The sequence below is a fragment of the Neolamprologus brichardi genome, chromosome 7 (assembly GCF_056152115.1).
Source record: "Neolamprologus brichardi isolate AB-2024 chromosome 7, ASM5615211v1, whole genome shotgun sequence".
Taxonomy (NCBI): domain Eukaryota; kingdom Metazoa; phylum Chordata; class Actinopteri; order Cichliformes; family Cichlidae; genus Neolamprologus; species Neolamprologus brichardi.
This window is the reverse complement of record NC_142110.1, coordinates 10,932,275-10,955,400: the sequence shown is the minus strand read 5'-3', so window position 1 is coordinate 10,955,400 and position 23,126 is coordinate 10,932,275. Positions and strand designations below refer to the sequence as shown.

The 23,126-nt window shown below is 39.9% G+C and overlaps 1 protein-coding gene across 1 annotated transcript; it reads left to right on the top strand.

The window, feature by feature from the left end:
• The first annotated feature begins 3,296 nt into the window (after window positions 1-3,296).
• elapor2a (endosome-lysosome associated apoptosis and autophagy regulator family member 2a) lies at window positions 3,297-16,770 on the top strand. Its single transcript, XM_087843084.1, has 22 exons — window positions 3,297-3,576; window positions 5,057-5,177; window positions 6,499-6,688; window positions 6,770-6,917; window positions 7,447-7,536; window positions 8,185-8,290; window positions 8,396-8,548; window positions 9,964-10,052; window positions 10,160-10,340; window positions 10,439-10,567; window positions 11,069-11,159; window positions 11,275-11,377; window positions 11,464-11,601; window positions 13,376-13,639; window positions 13,727-13,900; window positions 13,994-14,177; window positions 14,434-14,530; window positions 14,616-14,717; window positions 14,826-14,952; window positions 15,325-15,503; window positions 15,819-15,987; window positions 16,098-16,770. Exons 1-22 carry the CDS (start codon window positions 3,481-3,483, stop codon window positions 16,164-16,166), a joined length of 3,000 nt encoding a protein of 999 aa, XP_087699210.1. The 5' UTR covers window positions 3,297-3,480; the 3' UTR covers window positions 16,167-16,770.
• The last annotated feature ends 6,356 nt before the right edge of the window (window positions 16,771-23,126 follow it).

The following is a 23,126-nucleotide window of genomic DNA, read 5'->3' as shown; positions in this document are numbered from 1 at the left end:
CTCTGAAGGTGTTTGTGCTGAAAGTCCTGTGGGCTGTCTGGTAGGGCTTCTGGCTGAGATATAACTGGATCTGCTGCTGGAAGTTCATGGTTATTACTGCTTTGCCTGGAGTTGTTTGCCTCCATAGACGGTGCAGGGTCAGTGTTAACATCAGCTGGATTACCAAAACAATGACCTAGAGATGAGCAAGGTAGTCCATGCATGCCGGCAGATTCAGAAATGACCAAGAGAATAAATAAAATAAATCCTGAAGGCTCTAACATCAGGCAGATATGTGGTTTCCTAACACAGCAATAAATGCGTAGTACCTTCTTGTGGATCATCCAGCACTGGAGTCTGAGCTACTGCCATTTAGTATTCATATCATTTAAAGGCACATGAACAAGCCAAGTTGCCAAGTTGTGATGTGATGTGTGAAAAAAAATCTTCATACCCAGGAAAGACTTTTGGTTCCACCCATAACAATTATTTCATTAATGCAATAGCGGTCCATTTTTCCTGAAGCAACCAGATCAACAGCTTATCCGAGGCTCGTCTTTAGAAATCCATAATGTGTCAGCCATCTTGGTGAATTGATCAATCTGTTAACACATTATTCTGTCATTGAAAAAAAAAAAAAAAAGGGAAAACAACCCCCAAAAGCTAAACAAACCACAAACAGTTTTTAACTATAAAGCAATTATTTCTTCTTCTCTTCTCGGTACCTTATCTGCCACCCTGACAACCAGCATGAGTACGACTGTCTCAGGGTTTTTTGCACATACGTGAGTGCCTTGGTGTCTCGTTACTCGATCAGGTAGTCCCTGGCTTGTTGTGAATTTGGAGGCTGGGGTTGGTCCACCTTGTTCCAGCTGGACTCTGGTTACCATCTGACTCGGGGTCAGTTACTAATACACTTGCCCTACACTTCACCACTATTAATTAATGAACTCATCTGATCGCAGAGCAGCAGCTCAGGGTGTAAAGGTTATTGCAGCGTTACAGATGGTTGAATATGAGAGTTCAAGTTACAGGCAAACACCGTAAGTGATAGGCCTCAGATGAGAAAGAGAAAGGGGGGAAAAAGAGAGAGCTTGAGAGAGATGGATGGATAGATAGACAAATGCACAGAGAGAGAGAGAGAGAGGATGGAGGCTGGCATCAGTCCTCACAGAAAAAGTGAGACGGTAGAAAGCCAGCTGCCTTTAGGTGAGAACTACTTGAATATTCATACAATCCCATGAAGAAAAGCTGGATCCATAGTTTTGTTGGTTAATGATTTTTCATAGGGAATATCAATTTTAGCATTGTGGCCCAACACATTCTAATCCTACTTTGGTTACGGATGCTGGTTTGGACTGTTTCTTTTAATATAAACGGCACAGGCTCTGGATAAAGGAAGTGTTTGATGTAACCTTTATAGGCTCAGATATCATACTTATATTTTAGACCACAATTATATTGCATATAATATTTCTGATCGTCTAGTTGTAATTCTGATTAAAGATAAGCTATAGTCTTCATTTGGTGCCAGCTGCATAGTTTTCCTAGTTGAAACCAAAATACTCTATACACAGGAAAAAAATTCAACAGAAAAGAAATTATTGCTAAGTTTCCTGCAACAGAATTAAATGTCAGAAAGGGTATATTCTGTCAAGCGAGGTAAAAATTCAACCCACGTGAATTTAACAGCAGGAGTCCTGACTCTCAGTGTGTGAACAAAGGGAGGTCCTAGCACTGTGGACAAGCCTTGTGACTCAGTTTAATGCAGCATGTCATAAATTATCCACGTGAGTGCCACAGGAAAGCAAGTTGATTACACAGCCTGCCAGGCATTTTTTTTCCTTCTTGAAACTATTATTATTTTATGCGTTTTCTCACATGCTGTAAATTGGGGGGACAGGTTCAGTCTCATGGGAAAGATGGGTCATTTCTAAGTTTCAAGTTCTTGGTGGCATTTTGGTCCTAAGTCAGTTGCACTGCTGACTGTAGGAGAAACACCAGACACTATTATGTCACCGATATGTTTACCAATTCCAAAGAAAGATTAATGTCAGATAACCAGTCAATGAAGGTCATAACAATTTTACACACGATTTTTTTGTTTTAAGCACAATTCTTTGCTTAGATGATTAAACTAATTTCAAATTTCTGTCCATTAAATAGAAAGTTAATAAGAAAACTGTTCAAAAAAAAGAGAAGAGACTCATAATGTGCATTTCTGTTACACCTACAGGCACAGAGTTGTTCTGTCAGGCTGCTCTTCCGTGTTTTTTAATGCAGTTTGGTGTTATGGGTGTAATGCACACCCTGACAAATTGAGCCAGGGTGTTATTATGAAACATGCATGAGCTTTTTTGTGTAGGGATGTAAACAGAGACATACAGGCTTAGAGGGACTTTATAGCCAAGAATAAAAACATGCAACCAAATTATATCCATGTCATTTTCAGGTTGATATTATTTGGAAGCTTTAGAAATCTTCTATCTGTTAGGCCTTCAGTAGTAACCTGTCTGACAAACTCTACATGTGTTCAAAACTAAAAAAATGAGCACAAACCAGTTTTTCCATGTCAGACATATCAGCTGCAAGTGCTACACTTACTATGTTAGACTTTCAGAGTTGCACGCCGAACATTTATCTCCATAAATTTCTCACTTCAGACACAAAATAAAAAAAATATAAATTTGATTGTTATTGCACAGGCAGTAGATAACGTAACACAGCTAACCAGAGCCGTCCCCACAGTAATGTTGCAGAGCTTTGTTTCCCTCTGGTGGTCAGTTGTGTGCATGACAGTCACTGGTGTTTAATATGAACATCGAAACGAAGCTGCTCGCAAGATCATGAAAAAATCCTTTCAAAATGTTGTGTGCCCAAAAAAATTGCTGCTCGTTTGCCTTTAGCCACCAGTATTATAATTAATATGCTACTAAACATTTCGCTATATTTTGCATATTTACATTATTTTATGATAGCCAGATTTTTTAATTTAAAAAAGAATTCTTAATTTTTTTATGTAAGCAACACTTCAGGAGGACCAGGAGGTTAAAAGCATGAATCAAAGATGCGCAAAAGAAAGAAAATACAACGACAGCAACAGAAGGCAGCATTACTTCGCCTTCAAATTAAAGGAAAACTGGGGGCTTAAATTCTGCAGAGAACATTTATGCGTTCCTAAACACATCCATATCACAAAAATGACATCATACAAAATGATGCATTTCACTAAACACTACCATCACAAATCATCACCCGTACGCGCCAATCTTTATTTTGAAAACCTTAACCGGAAGCCCTTTTTTTTAATCCTACACTGCTTGAATCTGATGAGGCATCCCTGGAGCGCGCAGCGTAATTGCAGGTGGAAAGGCTGGGAAGCAAGAGGCCATACAAGCAGGTGTCAAGCCGGGTTCGGGTTCATGATACGTTCCGTTTTTCTCCTGGATTTCGGTTGTTTTTGTGTGTTTGTGTCCCCCCCGCCACCTTCGATGATCTACAATGCAGACCTCAGCTTGGCTCGTCGGTCGTTGCGCTCTCATCCTATGCGCGCTCCAGCTGATGGACGGGGCGAAAGGACAGAAGCAGTGTACTGAGGTGAGGCTACAGTCAATCAGTCTGAGCTGTTTATTTTCGCTATATCAAAATAACTGACTGTTTATATAGAAAAGAAAGAAAAGGCGAAAAGCTGCTGTGTCTGCGCACGCTTGAGCGAGTTTTTAATCTAGTGATCGAACAGTAAGCACGATTAAACATTGATGTCACATTTCCGGGTCGATTTACGGTGTAGGTTTGGAGTCCCACTTTATAATTTGCAGCATGTGTGAAGACGCACACCTCAGCACTGCTTTCTGTTTTAATAACGCGAACAACATGGAGGAGTATGAATCACTGTTCAGGTCTGCTGTTTGTTGAACTTCACCAGTCTGTGCTATTAAGTTATCAGTTTCCTGCATGAACTGGCTTTTCCTTCCCTCTGGTCTGGCACAGCTCAACACGTTCTGACACTAGGTTGGCAACACACACACACTCAGAGGTGTCCCAAGATAGAGGAGCAACATTCCTCTAAGTCATTCTCTTTTTTCACACTGACAAAGAGATTACTGCAGGCCTCCAGTTTGTTCCTATATGGTGGTTAAATCATTGTGCAGCTTTAGCTCTTCTGAGGAGGGTGAGATTTACCAGAGCTGATATTTACGCTGAAAGAAATTTATTCCGAAGAGGACTTTGCTGAATCATGGTGTGAGATGAATATTGAACAGCTGCCACATCAGTGATTGACCACAGCTCTTATGGGAGTCGCAAGAGATAACGAGGGTTTAGTGTTGCACAGTTCACAATCCTGTATTTATTTTTTGTATCACTACAGCAGTAAAAACAGTTTGTGTATTAATATGCTTGATTTAGCCTCATTTCTTGTGACCTTTATCGGAAAGCATCGCTGAGCTCTAACCTTAGACCCACTTAAAACCAGGGAAAAAAAATCACTCCGCACACAACAGCCTGCATGTGCCGGGGTGTCAAAATCTGGTTTGGCTCAAGGAATAGCATTATGTAAACTGTCAGAAATTAGGCCACCCGCCTCTGTAGACACAAGATGAGGAGAAGTGGAATCAAGAACACTGGGCCAGTGCTTTTCACTCATGGGCCACAGATTAAAACAATTACATGCAATAATCGAATGTCTAAGTGAGCCTACTTGAAATGTTAAAAGCTGCTGGTAAAATGACTCAGCCTCTTTCACCAGCAGCCCACTGCTGCCATCTCCCCTACTCCTATCGCCATGGAGATGGTTTGTTGTGACCAGGGGCAGAAGAATGGTTTTAGCTTTAGAGATTACACTGTGACTGGCACTCATGTTTTTCAGCCAATAGCAGCTGGATTCTGTAGTAATTCATTGTTAGTAGCAAGCAGTCTGCTCTGATTTGCTGGTGATTCTTATCTGGAAGAGATGATTCTGTGCTTTGGTTTGGGTGGAGATGTTTGCTGACCTGCCTCTGGCCTATGTTTACTCAGGGTTTATGTCCAAGCCTGCTATGTTGACTGACTTCTTATGTTTTGTGTATCTCCCTGGCAGACTGATTACTACTTTGAGTACACGGAGTGTGACAGCACAGGATCGCGGTGGAGAGTGGCCATCCCACAGCACCCTGGGGCCTGTGCTGGACTACCAGCGCCAGTGCGAGGCACAGAATGCAGTGAGTTAAGTGTGCGTGTGGAAAATGACTGAAGCTGATGTGTGTATGTCACCTTCTTATCAGTAGCTGGAACTTTCACCACCACAACCTGACTGAGTGTGTTTGGACGTCGACCAACCATAGAGTGAAGCTACAGGCCAATAACCTTGGAGCAAAAACGATGTTACATAATATCTTTCTGTGTTTGCTACGAAACAAGGCACATAATTGATGGCACGTGTTGATGAAGGTTAGTGGTTGTTTAATGTGAAGTGAAAGGACGGGGAGATGTTAGTGTAGCTTCGAGAATGCACAGGTGCTCACTGACAAACATGTGTCCTTGAGGATGTTAACTCAAGCTCGTGTGGCGCTTTTTATTGGGCCATGTAACTAACCTTTCCAGTCGATGCTAATGTATTTTTTTTTCTTAAGTAAAAATGTGAGTCATAGGGAGTGTTTTTGGTAGTTTTTGTTTGACACTCTTATCATAATGGAGCCAAGATGACACAGTTTCATTACATGATGAAATGCTCATGTTGGTGGTCATACAAGTTTGGTCTTTATCATTACCCTGTACAGGTTTGCCCAGTGCTTTTATTCAACACCACCTCACTAATGGATCGAATTCATCAATAGGGTTCATGGATGCTTTCTTTTCTTTTACTGTTTTCAAACCTACATGTGTTATGTATGCATAAATTGTTTGGAAAAAAATATTTCATTTATTATTTTAATAATAATAGTGCAGTGAATTTGAATGCACTGAAGACTGAACTAACAAAATGCTTTCCATATCAGCACTGTTTCTCACCTTTTGTTATTTTAAAAACATTTTTTGTTTCCTTCTTCCTCCTCAGACCACTATTTATATACACTTGTGTTCTCATAGGTTCGTCATCTAATTCTAACTCGCATATGATATTTCAGTGTCATTCACTGTATTGAAATGCAGCACACCGCCCGCTTAATGAGCTTATCTGTCACCAGTTGTTATGTGTAACTATCAAAGTGCCTGCCAGAGCAAACTATTTTTAAATCTAGCCTTGAAGCAGTTGCATGCGCTAACATTTAGCATAGAGATGCATCACAATGCCATTAGACCAGAACAGGTATGAGGAAGAACTGTCCTCATACCTGTTCTGGAGAAACGCAGAGACACAATGGCTCAGTGAGGGGAAAACGAGTACAAAGACGCTGTGTAAAAGAGATAAGAATGAAGTTTGTCAATCACTGTGGTTACATTACATGTAATGGCTGATGCGACCATGCTTTTTGCTGTAGAATGTGAAGAAGGTTGGTAAATTCAAAAACTGTTTTCTTTCTCTTTCACTGTGTCCACTAGCCTTCTCGTGTAAGGCTGGAGAGTTCCTGGAGATGTCAGCTCAGGAGTGCACTCAGTGTGCAGCAGGAAGCTACTCCCTCGGTAGCGGTATCCGCTTCGACCAATGGGATTACATGCCTATTGGATTTAGTAGCCTAGCAACCTCCCTGGAGAACAGCCTACCGGGTTATAACAGCCTCACCTGTAACAGGTAATTGAGTAAGACATTTAAAAAAGGGAAAAAGTTGGGAAAAAATACTATGCTGGATTTATTTTTTTTTTCTTCTTGTAGCTCTTCCTGGGTTCCTCAGGGAAACTATCTGGAGTCCAACAGGGATGAATGCACAGTCTCTCTCATCTATGCTGTGCATCTGAAGAAACAAGGCTCAGTTAGCTTTGAGTACCAGTATCCTGACAGTAACCTGCTATTTGAGTTCTTTGTGAGTATTCGTTGCCTTTCAGTGGAAACATCTGCCATCACTTCATTATTAACTGTAACTGTACAGTACTCTCTGTATATAGTAACCATTGTCCTTAATGTAAATATGTAAGAAAATTGTGTATGTTTCTGTTCTGTGTCCTGTGTACTGTTTGTTTGTATATGTGTCTTTTTGGCTGCTGTTACAACCAAATTTCCCCTTGTGGGACAATTAAAGGATTATTCTATTCTATTCTATTATTATTGCTTGTATATACATCTAGCTATGCTATTTTATTTGTAAGAAGCCTGCAATAGCTAATTAAAAAGTACTATAGATTGTGCTCAAGCTAAAGTATAGTTACATAGTTTTCTTACAGTTAATTCTAGTACTTCATTTTTTTTGTAATTTCCCCTGTCCACTTATCCTAACACAGCATTAATGTAGTGATGCGGTGAGCATGCATGAACATATAAACCATGCACAATGTTGTAACTGAAAATGAGTGTGAAAAAAGGGGGAAGGTTTTGATCTGCTTGTGTGTGTTTAGATCCAGAATGACCAGTGTCAAGAAATGGATCAGTCTGATGACAAGAAGTGGCTCAAGCTCACCAAGCATGGCGAATGGGCAACTCATACGGTAAATGTCTCACAGAGCAAGACGACGAGTAGACAGAAAGGGCAGGTTTTTAGCCTCGTTCTCCCAAAACAAATGTATTGTGTAACATCCACCGAGCGGATAGAAGCAGGAAGCGTGTACACAGAAAGGAGCTGGCATCATTTTATATTGTCTCCAGTAATTTTCCACTCATGCTGTAAATGAGCTTCTGCGCGTACATATTTTGGTTTCTGCATTGTGAATTAAAACGTACAATTAAATGTAATATATGGATCTTCTTGAGATAGGTTTCTAGTGGTGGTACTGCTCCTTGCTTCTTCTCACAGGTTAGATTAGACTTGTTTGGTTTAAGAAAATGTTCCATATTGTTCTGCTATTTTAATTCCTTAATAAGAAAAAAAAAATATGAATTTACTTGCGTGGCATTATATACCATGAAAACAAAACAAACAATCTGTATAAAGTTACTGTTGTCCTGCATACTTTGCAGTTTATGTTTTCTGAACTTGTGCTGTTAAGCTTTATACTTCATGGGTAGATGGCTATAGAGTTACAGCTTAGCTGCTGCAGTTAAGCTGATCGCATATAATGACCTTTCTTAATTTTCAGATAGAATGTATTATTAATATTTAATCCCAAGCTGATGATGCATTGATATGTGTATTCTAGGTGAACCTGAAATCTGGCACCAACATCCTTTACTGGAGGACTGGTGGTGTTACGGTGGGGAAAAAAGTGGTGAATCCTGCACTGCTGAAAAATATTCATATTGAGGGTTGGTGGTTACTTTTGCTTTTTTTCTTTTTCTCTTTATAAAAAAATGACAAAAAAAAAAGATCAAACAATTACTTCTTCTTTCTATCTTTTCCGCTCCGCTCAGGTGTTGCCTACACATCAGAGTGTTTTCCGTGTAAGCCGGGATCTTTCAGTCGAGTCCCTGGCTCCTCCTCATGTGAACCCTGTCCTCGGGACACCTATTCTGGCCATGGTGCCAGTTCCTGCACTCCCTGTAACACCAGCACTCAGTATGCAGGTATGAATAAAAAGCTAGATTTGCCATTTCAAATCTGTTTTGAATCCTAATTGCTATCACTGCTATTCAGAGAAGCACATCTAAAGGATATAGATAGAGCTTGTCCTATTTTTATGTCACAGTTGTCAAACTTTAGAAAAAGAAACACAGTGAGCCTGTGTGATTGCAAGGGAATAGCAGGTTTTGGCAACTGGGGCAGCAAAAGTATTGCTTGATCTTTATGTTAGTATATTTGCTAACATATGTAATATGATAGGAAGGCAGCCAATGCACTAGAATCTTGAACTAGAAGTTTAGATTTTTTCCCCAGGGGGTATGAATGAGGACTTTTCAGTTAAAGTATTGTGGTTATTTTATTTGTATGATGTATCTTGTAACATATTTTTACATACTGCTACATAATGTTAACATACTTTTTGAAGATCTATTTAGGTGGATCTTTCTACTCAAGTGATTTAAAAAAAAAATGTATTCACTTATTTTTAAAATTAGCCTGTACCATATTAAATAGGCACATCTCAGGATAAATATTAAGGACTGCCAATAAGTTGCACTCCTTTGGATTATGAACTAAATATGTCACAACCTACTCCTTGCCTGGGACAATGATTGGCCATTTCTTGTAGATGCACTGTTGACCGATATGTATTTTGATGTTATTTTTTAATATTTTCTAATTGAGCTGTTCTCAGTGATGTGTTTTATGAAGACCAAAAGGCAAAACCAGCTGATATGGCAATACAACTCTTCTTTGTACTTCAAACGAGTTGTTCAGACTGTTTAACCATCTAATTAAATTTAAGTTTGAAGATGAAAGAACAGACAATTCCACAGTTTTTACTGAGGCACACTCTGCCTTGATAAAGAATCATATGATGCATTTAATTAATTTTCTGTTTAGTAAAGTAATTTAAAAGTCACTGGATACAGCTAGATACGGTAGAGGATTAGGGCCACCGGGGAAAAAAAAGTGGGCATGTCTTTTTTTTTTTTCTTTTTTTCCAGAATTCGGAGAAAAAAGTCAGAATTCTGATTTTAATCTCAGAATTCAGAGAAAAAATAATTCTAAGGAAAAAGTCAAAATTCTGAGGAAAAAAGTCAGAATTCTGAGCTTAACCTCAGAATTCTTTCTTTTTTCTCAGACTTCTGGAAAAGAAGAAAAAACATCACATGTCCATTTTTTCCCCAGTGGCCCTAGTCCTCTTTCCTAGCTAGATCATCCAGGGAATAAACAAAATTTATTTTATTTAGTACATATTTTGCGACTGTTGCTTTACTAGTGTTGTATCCATATAAAAGGAAATTGGGGGGGGGGGGGGTCGATTCTGCTTAAAATTGCTCCTGTTTTTAAATAATTATATTTGCTTTATATCTCCTATGTTAATATTAATATAATTTATCCCCACTTTTCCTAGCTGAGGGATCTGGCTCATGTAAGGACAGACCTCCCTGTTCCATGAAGGATTATTTCCAGATCCACACAGCTTGTGACCAAGAGCGCAAGGTGAGAGAAAAGAGGCTACCTCTTTACTAAAGAGCCTGTTGAGACTCGCTCTATAATCACAGTTTGTCCTTTTTGTTCCAACTCACACCTTTTCTATCTGATTTCAGACACAGGTCATATATAAGTGGGTTGAACCTAAGATCTGTCTTGAGAATGTGACTGGAGCTGTGACATTGCCTCCAAGTGGAGAACGAGAGCCCTGCCCCCCCTGTAACCCTGGTTTCTATAACAATGACACGGCCACATGCTCACCATGTCCACCTGGGACTTTTTCCGATGGCATGAAACGTACTGAAAACTTTCTATCTTTCAGTCCTCATTTGTCTTCCACTTACCTTTTGTTTCATGCGGTTTCCCAATTGTGTTTTTCACTGTTTGTCCCCCAGCATGTCAGCAGTGTCCTGCAGGCTCTGAGCCCACCTTGGGTTATGAGTACAAATGGTGGAATGTTCTTCCTTCTAACATGAAGACTTCCTGTTTTAATGTCGGCAATTCCAAGTGTGACAGTATGAATGGTAGGTGTTTATGGCAAGATATGCTTACTTTTGCTCTTTCTCTCAATTCTGGTCTCTTTTGTCACTGTATTGTGTGATGACTCTGATGAAGTGACTCAAAAAGCATGGCAAATGTTTGGCTACCATTAGCAACACGACACTAACTGCAACACCAGCAACACCCACATGACACTAACTGCAACACCCACATGACACTAACCGCAACACCAGCAACAACCACACGACACTAACCGCAACACTGACATGACATTAACTGCAACCCTGACACCAACACCCCCCCCCCCCCCCCCCCCCCCCCCCAACAACAAAAACATCACCCCCTATGACAACAATGATGCCAACAGCTCTCCATCCTCCTCTAACAAAATAGTTAATTGTGCTCATGGAGAGGAGGAGGGACGGTTTATCTTTATTTTAAGCAAATACACTAGAATTCATGCAGTTTCCTAAATGTCTATACATTATTATACTATATTTATTTACTTACTTATTTATTTTCAGGTTGGGAGGTCGCAGGTAATCACATCCAGACTGGAGCCGGAAGCTCTGATAATGATTACCTCATCCTCAACCTCCATGTTCCTGGATTCAAGTAAGGATATTTGCTTTGAGTTTTTTAGCCTCCATCACTTTTGCCACTGAGCTATTTCTTTCAGTGACTAATTCCCTTCTTCTGTCTTCATATGCTTCTGTTTATTTGCCATCAGGCTTCCTACGTCAGTGTCGAGTCATTCAGGGGAAGAATTTGGTCGCATTACATTTGAATTTGAAACTTCTTGCACAGCCGACTGTGAGCTCTACTTCATGATGGTGAGAAGAGTTACTGACATGATTGCTGCTCTGAAAAATGTTACCATAGATTTTCAAACCAGAAATTTGTCTAATGAATCTTTTAGGATGTAAACAGGAAGAGTACAAAAATAGTGGAGTCTTGGGAGAAAAACAAAACAAGGCAAACCTACACACACATCATGACAAAGAATGCTTCAGTTTCCTACACATGGGCCTTCCAGAGGACTAACCAAGCTTCAGATGTGAGTAGAAGTACACAATTACACACAGATATGAACTCATTTAAACTATATTCACTTCAAAGCTATCAGTGAATGATGTTCATTAATACTTTACATCCATCCATTCATTTCATTCCCTCGGTGACCCTCCCCAGAGTCTGCTTCCTCTATGGAAGATCCCACAGTCTTCTGTTTATTTGCCATCAGGCTTCCCACAGTCCCACCTGAGCCAACTCACCACCAGGTGGTGATCAGCTGTAGGGCTGCCACAAACGATTATTTTGATAGTGACTAATCACCAATTATTTTAGCGATTAGTCGACTAATCAGATTATGCATCAATTGGATGTAAAACGTACAGCTTACTGCACAAGCATGCATCTGCTCTTATATAACTATCATTAGCTTACAGCTTTAAGTGTGTAAGGTATGTGCTAACTAAAAATAAAGACAAGATGATAGTTTATTAAATTTTAATGAAATTTGCAGATTGTTTCCGTGAACTTTAATAAACTCCTTGCTATCTAAAATATAACGGGACACCGGAATATATTCTCAAGCATCTCACATTTCTGATAATCAGTTGTCTGCTTGATGTTTATTCAGCTGTGTAAAAACTATAACTTTAATCTCAGCCAAACCGATTTACTCAGGAACAAATAAAATACTAAAAAAGCCAAACAATAACATTTTTAAGTTATCTAAGTGACTTATATATATTTAACCTGAGTAGTGAAAGACGGTGGTGGGTTTGAAAACGATTTGCCGGGAGTCCGGTGTTCTCACGGGCTCTAGTGAGCCTTGCCCCCGGCTAGCTATCGAGCTAGTGGGTAACAGACGTCACCGAAAACGTCGGAGCGCTTTTGAAAATTTGTGGTGTCTTGATAAACTGAGCAGATATTTGAGGTTTACACAGCTATATTCTCGCCTGAAAATATGTTAAACGTTTATTTTGTGACCCAGAAAGAATAATAAGAGTAATATTAAATCTAACTAGCTGCCGCCATTGTTGGAAACTGAGCTGGGCTGTGCTTTGAATTCTGGGACACAGTTTCTTCTTCTTCGGGTTTAACGGCAGCTGGCGTCCTTGTACATGCAGTGCTGCCATCTTCTGTTTCAGTCCGTTATTACACTCTTAAATCCTACTACTTATTCCTGCATCTTTTGTGATCTTACAAAGCTTCAAACGATGCGTCGACTATTAAATCAGTCGTCGACGATTTTGATAGTCGATGTAATCGTGACTAGTCGACTAATCGTGGCAGCCCTAATCAGCTGTCAGCTCAGCACCTCTCTTCACCCAAGTATCTAGCACATACGGCTGCAGATCTGATGATACAGTTACAAAGTCGATCACTGACGTGTGGGCTAGGGTGTCCTTTAAAATTATAAATATATTTATATATTATTAATTAAATTAGAGTTATATATAAATATAACTCTAATTTAATTTACCTCAAATATTTTAGTTATCTCATATAATTGCAAACCTTATTACATATCATAAAGTGCAAAACTGTAAAAGAATAGCAGTAACCTTTGCTTCTTGCTTTTGGTTTTAAACTGTCTTTGGTTGCTGTTGTTGTCGTTGTGTTGTAATTTGTGCAATAGCTAATAAAATCTGAAATGACTGAGTTCTTGAGGTCAGACCACTTTAGGCACACCAAGTACTCCCTTACTTTTGGTTCTAAAGATAAATTCTGAAGTGTCATTCAGTGTCTTGCACAATATATCAACACTGGAGATTTTATTTCATGTCATCTAGCTGATGTATATTTATCTCTCTCTACCTAAGGTACGACAGTATGTCAAAGATGTGGCGCGAATCTACTCCATCACTGTGAGTAACGCGGTGGATGGAGTGTCCTCTAGCTGTCGGGTTTGTGCCCTCGGTGCACAACCGTCCAGCTCTGCATGTGTGCCGTGCCCACCTGGGCATTACATAGACGCAAGTACGAGCCAGTGCACAGAGTGTCCACCTAACACGTACCTGATGCCTCACGCTGCACCAGGCCCTGATGCCTGCAAATCCTGTGGACCTTCCAGCAAAAGTGACAAGGTTTGTTGCTATGATTGAGAAAGAAATTAAGAAAATTCTTGTTATCAGTATGGCAGTACACCAGATACCTGTGTATTTGTTTTCCAGGAGCACAGCTTATGCTATAGTGACTGTCACTTCACCTACACAGAAGGCAATGCCACTCTGACTTTTGACTTCAGCTCACTTGGGCCAGTGGGGTCACTGATGAATGGCCCAAGCTTTACCTCAAAAGGAACCAAGTACTTCCATCACTTCAATATCAGTATCTGTGGAGGAAAGGTGTGCAAAGATGAAAATGCGCAGAAAATCCTGCAATTTTAAATGTGTTGTGCACAAATTGAATGTCATTGCAATTTTCTCTTTTTCTTTAAGGGTCAGTTGGCAGTATGTACAGACAATGTAACAGACCTATCCATCACCGACTCCCAGAGAGAAAAGGAAGGCCCCAACGCCATCACGACCTTCATCTGTCAATCAACAATAATCCCAGCGAGTGGACGAGGATTCCACACAGCCCTCTCCTCGCAGTCCATTAACCTGGCTGACACATTTGTTGGTTAGTGAACATCAAACACAGACGGTGGCAGCGAAGGGAATTGAATTTAGGATTACTTTTTTATACCTCTATTTTTATTTTAAAAGAATAAAATAATATGTGATAATAAGTAAGTTTTGTGGGGATCATTACTCGTATAATATAAAATGTCTTTTTTTGCTTGTCTTTAAATGTTAAACTCCTGTCATAGAAAAGATTAAAGACAAATTAAAAGTAGACATATTATTAAGTAATACATTTCTATAAATATTAACAGGGGCAACTGTGGATAACAACCTTGAAGGAATAAGTGTAACATCAGATCTGTTTCCCAAGACCTCCAAGAAAGTCCCTGATGTCAACTTTTACTACAGGTGCCTATCATTACAGGCATTATTTATAGAGTGGAAAAAAAATCAGTGCTTTAAGCTTCTTGCTTTCTGTGCTTTTTGGCGTAAGGTCTTTGGAGACAACTTCATCTTGCGAGTCGGGTCGGAGCGTGGTGGTGACACTTCGCTGTAACCCAGACAAGAGCACTACGGGGGAGCTCTCAGTACCCAGGTCTTTCTCATCGACGTCTCTCTAATTTTCACGTGTTGCATCACAGTTTGTCACTGTTCTGTGCTGTGGTCTAGCTTACTGAACAAATTGTGCCTTTGGCTATTTCAGTCAGTGCCCTGCTGGAACGTGTGATGGTTGCACCTTTCAATTCTTATGGGAGAGCTCAGGGGCTTGTCCTACATGCACAGAAAGAGACTATCATCAGATAGAGGGAGTCTGCAAGGGAGGAAATCAGGTGTGTGTGTGGACATATACTCGTCTATGAGTACTGGATTTTTCTTAAAGGCACCTTTAATGTGAATTAAAACAGACTGTGTGCTGCAGCTTTCATTTGAAGTGGTTTATATTCACCTCAGCCAGCCAAGCAACCAAACGGGATATAATTCCACAACTGTTCATGCTAACAAGCCTAAAGGTTGTTAGCATCCAAAATATCCATGTATGTATAAAAATCCCACAAAGCTTAAAGTCAGCACTATAACAGTCTTTGTTTCGCTTAAAATGCAGGTTGCTGGAATGAAGACAAACCTATTGAACACTTCAAATTTCATATTCACACTTACTAATGTATGCGCTGTCCCATTCATATGTGTTTATCCACCCTTAGGACTTGCTGTATGTGTGGAATGAACCAAAGCTGTGCATGGGTGGTGTGCCCTTGCCTGCTAAGAAAACACAGACCTGTGAGGGCATTGAGTTCTGGATCCATCTTGGTGCAGGACTGGGAGCTTTCACTGCAGTGTTGCTCGTTTCCCTGACCTGCTATTTCTGGAAGAAGAACAAACGGTATCTTTAGCCTCTTGTTCTTTAACTTCTCACATCATTATTTAATTACATTTTTTCTCATTTTCCCCTTAATTCCCCTTAATATTCTCCCTTTCTCGCCTTCTTCCTCATCACTGCTGTAAGATTTTAGCTTCACATGTTTTGTTTTTCTCCTTTTTTTCTTTCCTTAACTTTGTCTCTTCTTCTCCATTATTACCAAATCCCATCTCTTGCCATTCTGTCTCTATAACATCACAGTATTTATGTGAAGATTCTTCGTCTTCTTCTTCTTGTAAATTTCTGCAGTATTGATTCTGTCACTTGTGTCTGTGCAAGGTTGGAGTATAAGTACTCCCGGCTGGTGATGTCTGCTAACAAGGAATGTGAAATGCCAGTGGCTGACAGCTGTGCTGTGATGGAGGGAGAGAATGAGGCAGACATGGATGATGAAGTCGTATACACAAAACCTTCTTTACTTGGAAAACTCAAAGCCATAGCATCCAAGGTGAGAGACACAGTATCACTATACTTTTAAAACCACAAAATTCCACAGTGGCAAAAAACAAACAAACTATATAGTGTTGCAAAATAATTCTCTTTTCGTTTTCATTTTAGAGAAATGGAGATAACTATGAAAATGTACAGCTAAATTCGGCTCATTCCAAAACATTGGTGTGGAGCTAGAGTGGAAGAACCGTGAAGGGGGCTGAGGGGAGAAGTCAGACCCTTAAGAGACTTTGTGACCCCTATCTAACTATCCCCTTTAAGCTTTGATACCTGGAACACCAACTGTTTGTATGTGCACACACATATAGACACAATATCAGAGCCATGCTCAAACGAGTCACACTAACCTGGTGGCCTTAAAGCTTGGTACGATGGAGCTGTCCAGTTAAAGACTGTGTAGCAGGTGTGTGACTGACATTTCCTGATAGCTGTCTGATTCTAATTTATTTCAGGAAAAAATTGATAGAAGAGCTCAGGGTAAGACAAAGACCTATTTAAGATGTCCTGTTTTGCTATTTTTCTCTCTTCAGTTTGCGTATCGTCCAATATTTCGTTGATACCTGTGGTATAGTTCAACTTCAGGAAAGCTATGATTTGCCTTTCCATATCCCACAGATGTTTACACAGATTGGTTTATTCTTTTAATGTACAATCATTATCTTCTCATGTTTTTGTTGTTTTTTTATTTTATTTGAAATTATATAATGAAGAGAACTACTGATCAGTTGAAATTTGAATTTGCCATATTCTGTTTGGGTTGTGGTGTGGACTGTCCATGTACATCAAATAAATCATGATGTATTTATGTATAACCTGACTCAGTTTGATTATCTTATTAAAAAGCTGCTGAGAAATTAAGCAATAAATACATTTGAGTTAAGATTAAGTCAAATGTATTTGTTCAATACTATTTAGACTCAAGGTACTTTTGCATGCTTTGCAGACTGAAAAGAGGAATACAAAGAGACATTTAAAACATCTGTAAACATATGCATACAAGCTTGCACAAACAGTCATTATTAAAATATGAAGACATTTCACAGATGTCCAGTTATATAGATCTGGTGCACTTGCTTCTATTTTAATGGGATCGTCACCAAAAAATCAAGTCATTTCTAATACGGCCTTAGTAAAAGCTATGTCAAATCGTCAGTAACACAGCAGGGGTGGGCAATTCCAGGCCCCGAGGGCCGGTGTCCTGCAGGTTTTAGATCTCACCTTGGGTCAACACACCTGAATTAGTTCATTACCAGGCCTCTGGAGAACTTCAGGACATGTTGAGGAGCTAATTTAGCCATTTAAATCAGCTGTGTTGGTTCAAGGACACATCTAAAACCTGCAGGGACACTGGCCCTCGGGGCCTGGAATTGCCCACCCCTTATGGGGGGATCCATAAAAAATGGAACTGGCAAACAAAAATGTAACTCGTGAAGAAATATGCACTCATCAACCACTTTGTTAGGGGATCCTGTTGACATGGTCAAGATGACCTGCTGAAGTTCAAACTGAGCATTAGAATAAAGAAAAGAGATCTAAGTGACTTTGAATGTGGCGTGGTTGTTGGTACCTGACGGGCTGGTCTGGTTCACACACAACCATCCTCGAGGTTTACATTTCCCCACAGAGGCAGTGCTTTGTGGGGAAATGCCTTGTTGATGTCAGAGAAGAATGGCCAGACTACTTTGACCTGATAGGATAATGAGAGTAACTGAAATAACCACTTGTTAAAACCAAGATGCATAGAAGAGCACCTCTGAATGCACAACATGTCACAGCTTAGAACAGATAAGCTGCAGTAGCAGAAGGCCACATTGGATGTCACTGTTTTCTTTATCATGACAGTGAGTTCAACGTACTCATTTGGCCTCCACAGTTACCAGATCTAAATCCAATGGAGCACCTTTGAGTTTTGTGCAACGCCAGATGCAGGAGATCATTCTACATCACAGGGGTGATGTGTTTCAAATAAGATCATTTTGAATTTGATGGGATCAACATATCTCCAAAAATCTTGGGACAGGGTAATGTCCCCATTTCATTTAACAGCAGCTTGTAATTGTGAGCAAAGGAGACCATGTGCTGGAATTTTTGGGAGAGGTGATAATGGACTCAATAGCTGCTCACCAGTCCTGGGTCTTCTTATTTGTATTTTTGGTTTTCTGGTGTGAGAAATATTTGACCCATGTTATCCTAAAAAATAATTTCAAATTTAAAACAATCTAACCACAAATGGGGATTTCCATGTTTTCTCAGTCCAGTATAAATGAGCCTTGACCCAGAGAAGACGTATGTTTCTGGATTATATTTGCAGTGATTTCCGGAAGTGTTCTCAAGCAGTGATTTCCATTATAGAATCATATCTTTCTGTTACTGCAGAGCTACCTGATGGCCCAAAGATCATGAGCAATCAATACTTATTTTTGGCCTTTTGCCATGTCCAACAAGATTTTTCTGGATTCTCTGAATCTTTTGATGCACTGTAATGAGTTATCATCTTGCATTAAGGAAACTTATTCTGAAATTGTTCCACAATTTGTAGATGCAGATTGGTGAACATCTGCCTAGCTAAGATGCTTTTTTTTAAAACAAAAAATACAGAATATGTTACTCACATGTTGCACAATTGCAAAATGTTCCTCCAGATATTTCTCTTTAGTACTACTTATGTTTCCAGTCTTTTGCTCTTGAAATGTGTGGCTGCTATCAATTTCAAACTAAGCAAATATTGTTCATAAAATGGTAAAATGTCTCAGTTTAATGTTTATGAGATTTGCAAATGATTGCATTATGTTTTAATTAAATTTTTACAAAGTGCCCAACTAGTCATCGCACAACAAGTTTACAAATAAGGCAGAACTTCATTTCCTGGTTTTGGTTGTTATAGTGGAATGAATGGCATTCATCAGTCAGAAGATTTATATCGTGGCCTGAAAGCACTCAGTATTTCCAAACCCCTCTGGCACTTGGCTTCAACGGTAATATAATATTCTACCAACGGAGGGCACAATACTACCTTAAAATGATATATTACTTTTTAAAGTTACCATTGCGCAAATCATCATGCTGGCTCAGAAGTGGCTACCTTTGACTTACTGATATACAGGATGCGAAAATTACACAGCTGAAGCGGGGGAAAAAATCCCCCGCGGTTAGAAATAATACATTTGATGAGCCACTTTTTTCCCACTTTTTTCCTTAGCAACTCACCCTGGTCTTTACTGGCATTCGCCATATCGTCCTGCAGATGTCAGTCAAACATTAAGATTTTAAAAGGTAAACTCATGTCGTTTAATTTAACGTCCTCTCTGATTTTTCCCTGATTTTGCTTCCCTACAAAACATCATTTTTCAGTGCAAGTTTCTGAAAATTTACCTGTACACGATTCCCGAGTGTTTAATGTGGCTGGAAAACTCCCTGCTGTAAACCGCAGCACACTAGGGTATGGTGGTCAGAAGTGTAATTACTGAAACTAACCACTGGAGGGCGATATTCACTAGTATACAAAAGAAGAGTCCAAATCCTGTTTTACAGAACAGATAACGATAATGTAATCTTGTAAAAATAATAAAGTAAAATGAGATAAAATGAATAAAATATAAGATTTTCGTTTCAACAGTTTGACATGTCCCTGACTTTTCTAAAAGCAAAACAAAATAGCTTCTCTAACGTACGTTGTGTCAAACTACAAGCTACTGACTGCAGTGTAGAATGGAAAATTACCAAAAGACTGCTTCATCTTTATCTTTTTTTAATACACACTTTTAACGTCTTACTTTCAGAGACTGAACCTTCATACTGCATTTAACAAAAACACTGGGCTCTCCGGTAGATGGTTTAACAAGAGTGCCTTCATTGGGGAACAGATGAGGCAGAGTGTTAGAGCCATCTTTCAACATTTGGCAACACACACGTTGAATAGAGCCCATGTGGATATGAAAGTGATGTTGAGAGGCTGTTAGTGTTGCTGGAGAGACGAATGTATCTGCACTTCAACACACATTTTAGCTGCATTTATTGATATTTTTCTGAGATGAACAGAGAGAAGGATGAGTGGACAAAACCAGGTTTTTTTCCTTGTTGTTATTTTATTATGATGTCATCACAGCCTTATTATTGCACATACCATAAACACGGAACTATTGCTTTTGTGGTTGATCAGTTCCAGAGTCCCTTAAACCTCAGCTTCATTTTGCCTGCAGAGATCTCATCTTGTTTCAAAGAGGCCAAGGACACATTCTGCTATACGGCGGGGGCTATAGCACAGAGATCTTTGTGGAGCACACAGCAGTTGGCCGAGGCTGAATAGAGGAACAATGTTTATAATGAATGGCTGCTTGTAAAGGATATTCATGAGTAAAGCCAATTAAGGACGCTTCCAGAGTGAGTTACTTGGTGCATGACATGGTAAAACTCGGAAAGGTGAGGCATTTCAAAGTAAAGCGTTTCCTCTACGTCTCAGTTCCAACAGATTTTCCCATACACCCGTTAAACCCTTTTCAAACCTCCTTATGCCTCGACAGCATGCCTGCAGTGGGCTCCCAGATCTAAATGCTTCAGTTCAAGTATGGCCTAGCAGCCTGCTGGTCTTGCTTAGGTGGTCTTGGCTGAGACCCACTGTGTAGCAAGTTTCACACATCGAGTGGAGATGAGGTGGACAAATGTGGCGAGGGAAAGGTTGAAGGGGTGAGGCAGACTGTGAGAGACGGGGTCAAAAGAAGAGTGTGAGATTGTTGTCAGAGACTGGTCCCCGGACTAAATGAGTGGAGAACAGGGTTAAGTGCTCTATTTGTGCAACTATTAAAAGCTGGGAGTAGGGTACAGGGACTCGCAGAGCCAAATCTCATCAGTCACTGCCAATTTGAATCAGAACCAGCAACTCGTTTTTCTTTTCCTCCTTTTTCGGCAACTCCTCACCCCTCCTCTTCATGCGGACAAACAGACATTCCAGCAGCGGATGTGATGGTGGTTGTCCATAGCAACGTGCCATGCTGGGTGTATCTTGTGGGAGCAGGACCACTGAGTGAATGGCTAAGCCTTCTTCTAACAAAGACTGCGAATCTCTGAGATGCTTTGAGCTTCCATAGAAGCACTGTGACTTCTGGGCTGTGGGAGTGCTTTACATAATCCAGCAGCAGCTTCCCTCTGCTCCGCCACAGCGCTCTCTCCTGCTGCTCTCTGCACCTAACACACACGCCCCAATGTAGGTCGGCTCATCTTGGCGCATCCTCTGAAATTCTTTCAATCTATCATTCAGTGTGATAATCACAGGGTGCTCTTGGAGACAGGCAGCGTAAAGGTGTAGACCAGTCATGAGATGAATGTTCAACAGTTCTACCCACATCTGCTGTAGGAAATTTGAGAGAATAGTTTGAAAAGGCTCGACCGGGGGGGAGAAAATGAGTGATTCCGATCACATATTTTGCTGGAAACATCAAATATAACAGTCACACTTTATTCTAGACAGCATATTATATGTAAACATTTAAGATCAATTTATTAATAATTTACTACCACCTTAAATGCAATAAATTATTGCATGAGTCACTTGTTTAAAAAGAAAATATGCTAAATTACTCTGCTAATATTTAGATTTTCTCGCAACATTCATTTATTCCACCACCTCAGAACTGTCACCCAGCAGCGAGTCTGCAACATTTCCAGCTTGAAACAGACAGTTTGATGTGTGTGGATGTTTTGATAAATTTGATGTACTTTATGGATATGAGTTCTTCTCTAACATCCTTTTGTTAGCTGGGATCAGCCAGCAGCTGACATTGTGTGCTCTGCTTCCTTTCGTGAGCCTCTCTGGGACTGCCAAAGCCAGCTGCTCCTCTGCGCCTCTCAACATCAACACATTTAACACAGATATGTAAACTGCACACTTCAATAACTCAGTGAGTCAAAGACTCAATCTTAATGGTATATGAGCTCCTCTTCCCCTCCCTCATTTTATTGGAGATGCTATGCTGTAAAAAATATAGGGGCATATATATCAGAAATACCCTTTCCCTTTTAATAACAGACTGGAAAAGATATGGGTGGTAGGGAAAGGCATTTTAACCCAGGGATTCCTCCGAGTCGCCGTTTCAGTAATTCAGGTAAACAATCGATGGCAGAAGGCTCGTTAGGAAATAAAACTATCTGCATGTTCTCTATAGTTAGCCCACTTTTCCATTCACCAAACAGGGATTTGCAGCTGGTAATGTAAAATTGATCTTTTACAACTTCTACCTGGAGAACTATCAAACATTACATTAAGGCACATAGCCATATTCAAAACATCACCACATACTGTATCTATGGGGCACAGAAACGTCAGCTACCATTCCCCTCTAGCTGGAGAAATTCAGCATGTATTCATGAAAGCAGACCATTTTCCTCCATTAGCGTTTGAGTCATTTGAGTACATAAAGTTCATAATTACAGGGTAAGACACCAGTTTGCTTTTGTCGACACAACTATTGCTGCACTGTCTGTGTTGACAGTTATGAGGCAGAAAAAAAGGTGTTTGTTGTACTGTATCTTTTCAGCCCTGCTATTAGTTATTATTAGCAATCCATTACAGAAATCCTCCATAGAAACAGCAGTTTAAGAGTGGGAGTAAAATACTGTTGCTTTGGTGAACACATGTCTGGAACTATGGCCATTAAGATAAAGGGATTCCATGATTAGAAATAGAAAAATGAACATTTGTATCAAAAGCAAAACATACCTTCCCGCAAAAAACAACCACATTAGGTTCTTAAATAGATCTATGATGCAAAGCACATCTATCAAGATGTGAACGGATGAATTCTCAAACTGAAAGTTGATGAATTTGAGAGATTTTGTTTTTTATACATGTCCATTCCAGCTGTTCTAACCAGTCCAGGTTATGCTTTAGTCCACATTCACTCTAGGGTTGTAAGACCATCAACATTGTGCTGTTTGAACCATCAGTAGCATAATATACAAATGTACAGATACACAATAGAAATACATACATAATTTGTTATTACAATGAGACCTACAAAAAAGCATGAGAATAAAAAGTCTGTGGGGTATTGCAGGTGAGGCAAGCAGAGCCACAAATGTGCATCCAGACTGAGGGACACAGCCCCTCCTACCATGAGTAAGCGCATGTCTATTTACACTGCA

Coding starts and splice junctions, on each gene's coding strand:
- elapor2a (XM_087843084.1), top strand. CDS start 3,481: ATGCAGACCTCAGCTTGGCTCGTCGGTCGTTGCGCTCTCATCCTATGC. Junction 8,549..9,963: donor CACCAGCACTCAGTATGCAG/GTATGAATAAAA, acceptor CACTTTTCCTAG/CTGAGGGATCTGGCTCATGT. Junction 15,504..15,818: donor TTCTGGAAGAAGAACAAACG/GTATCTTTAGCC, acceptor TGTCTGTGCAAG/GTTGGAGTATAAGTACTCCC.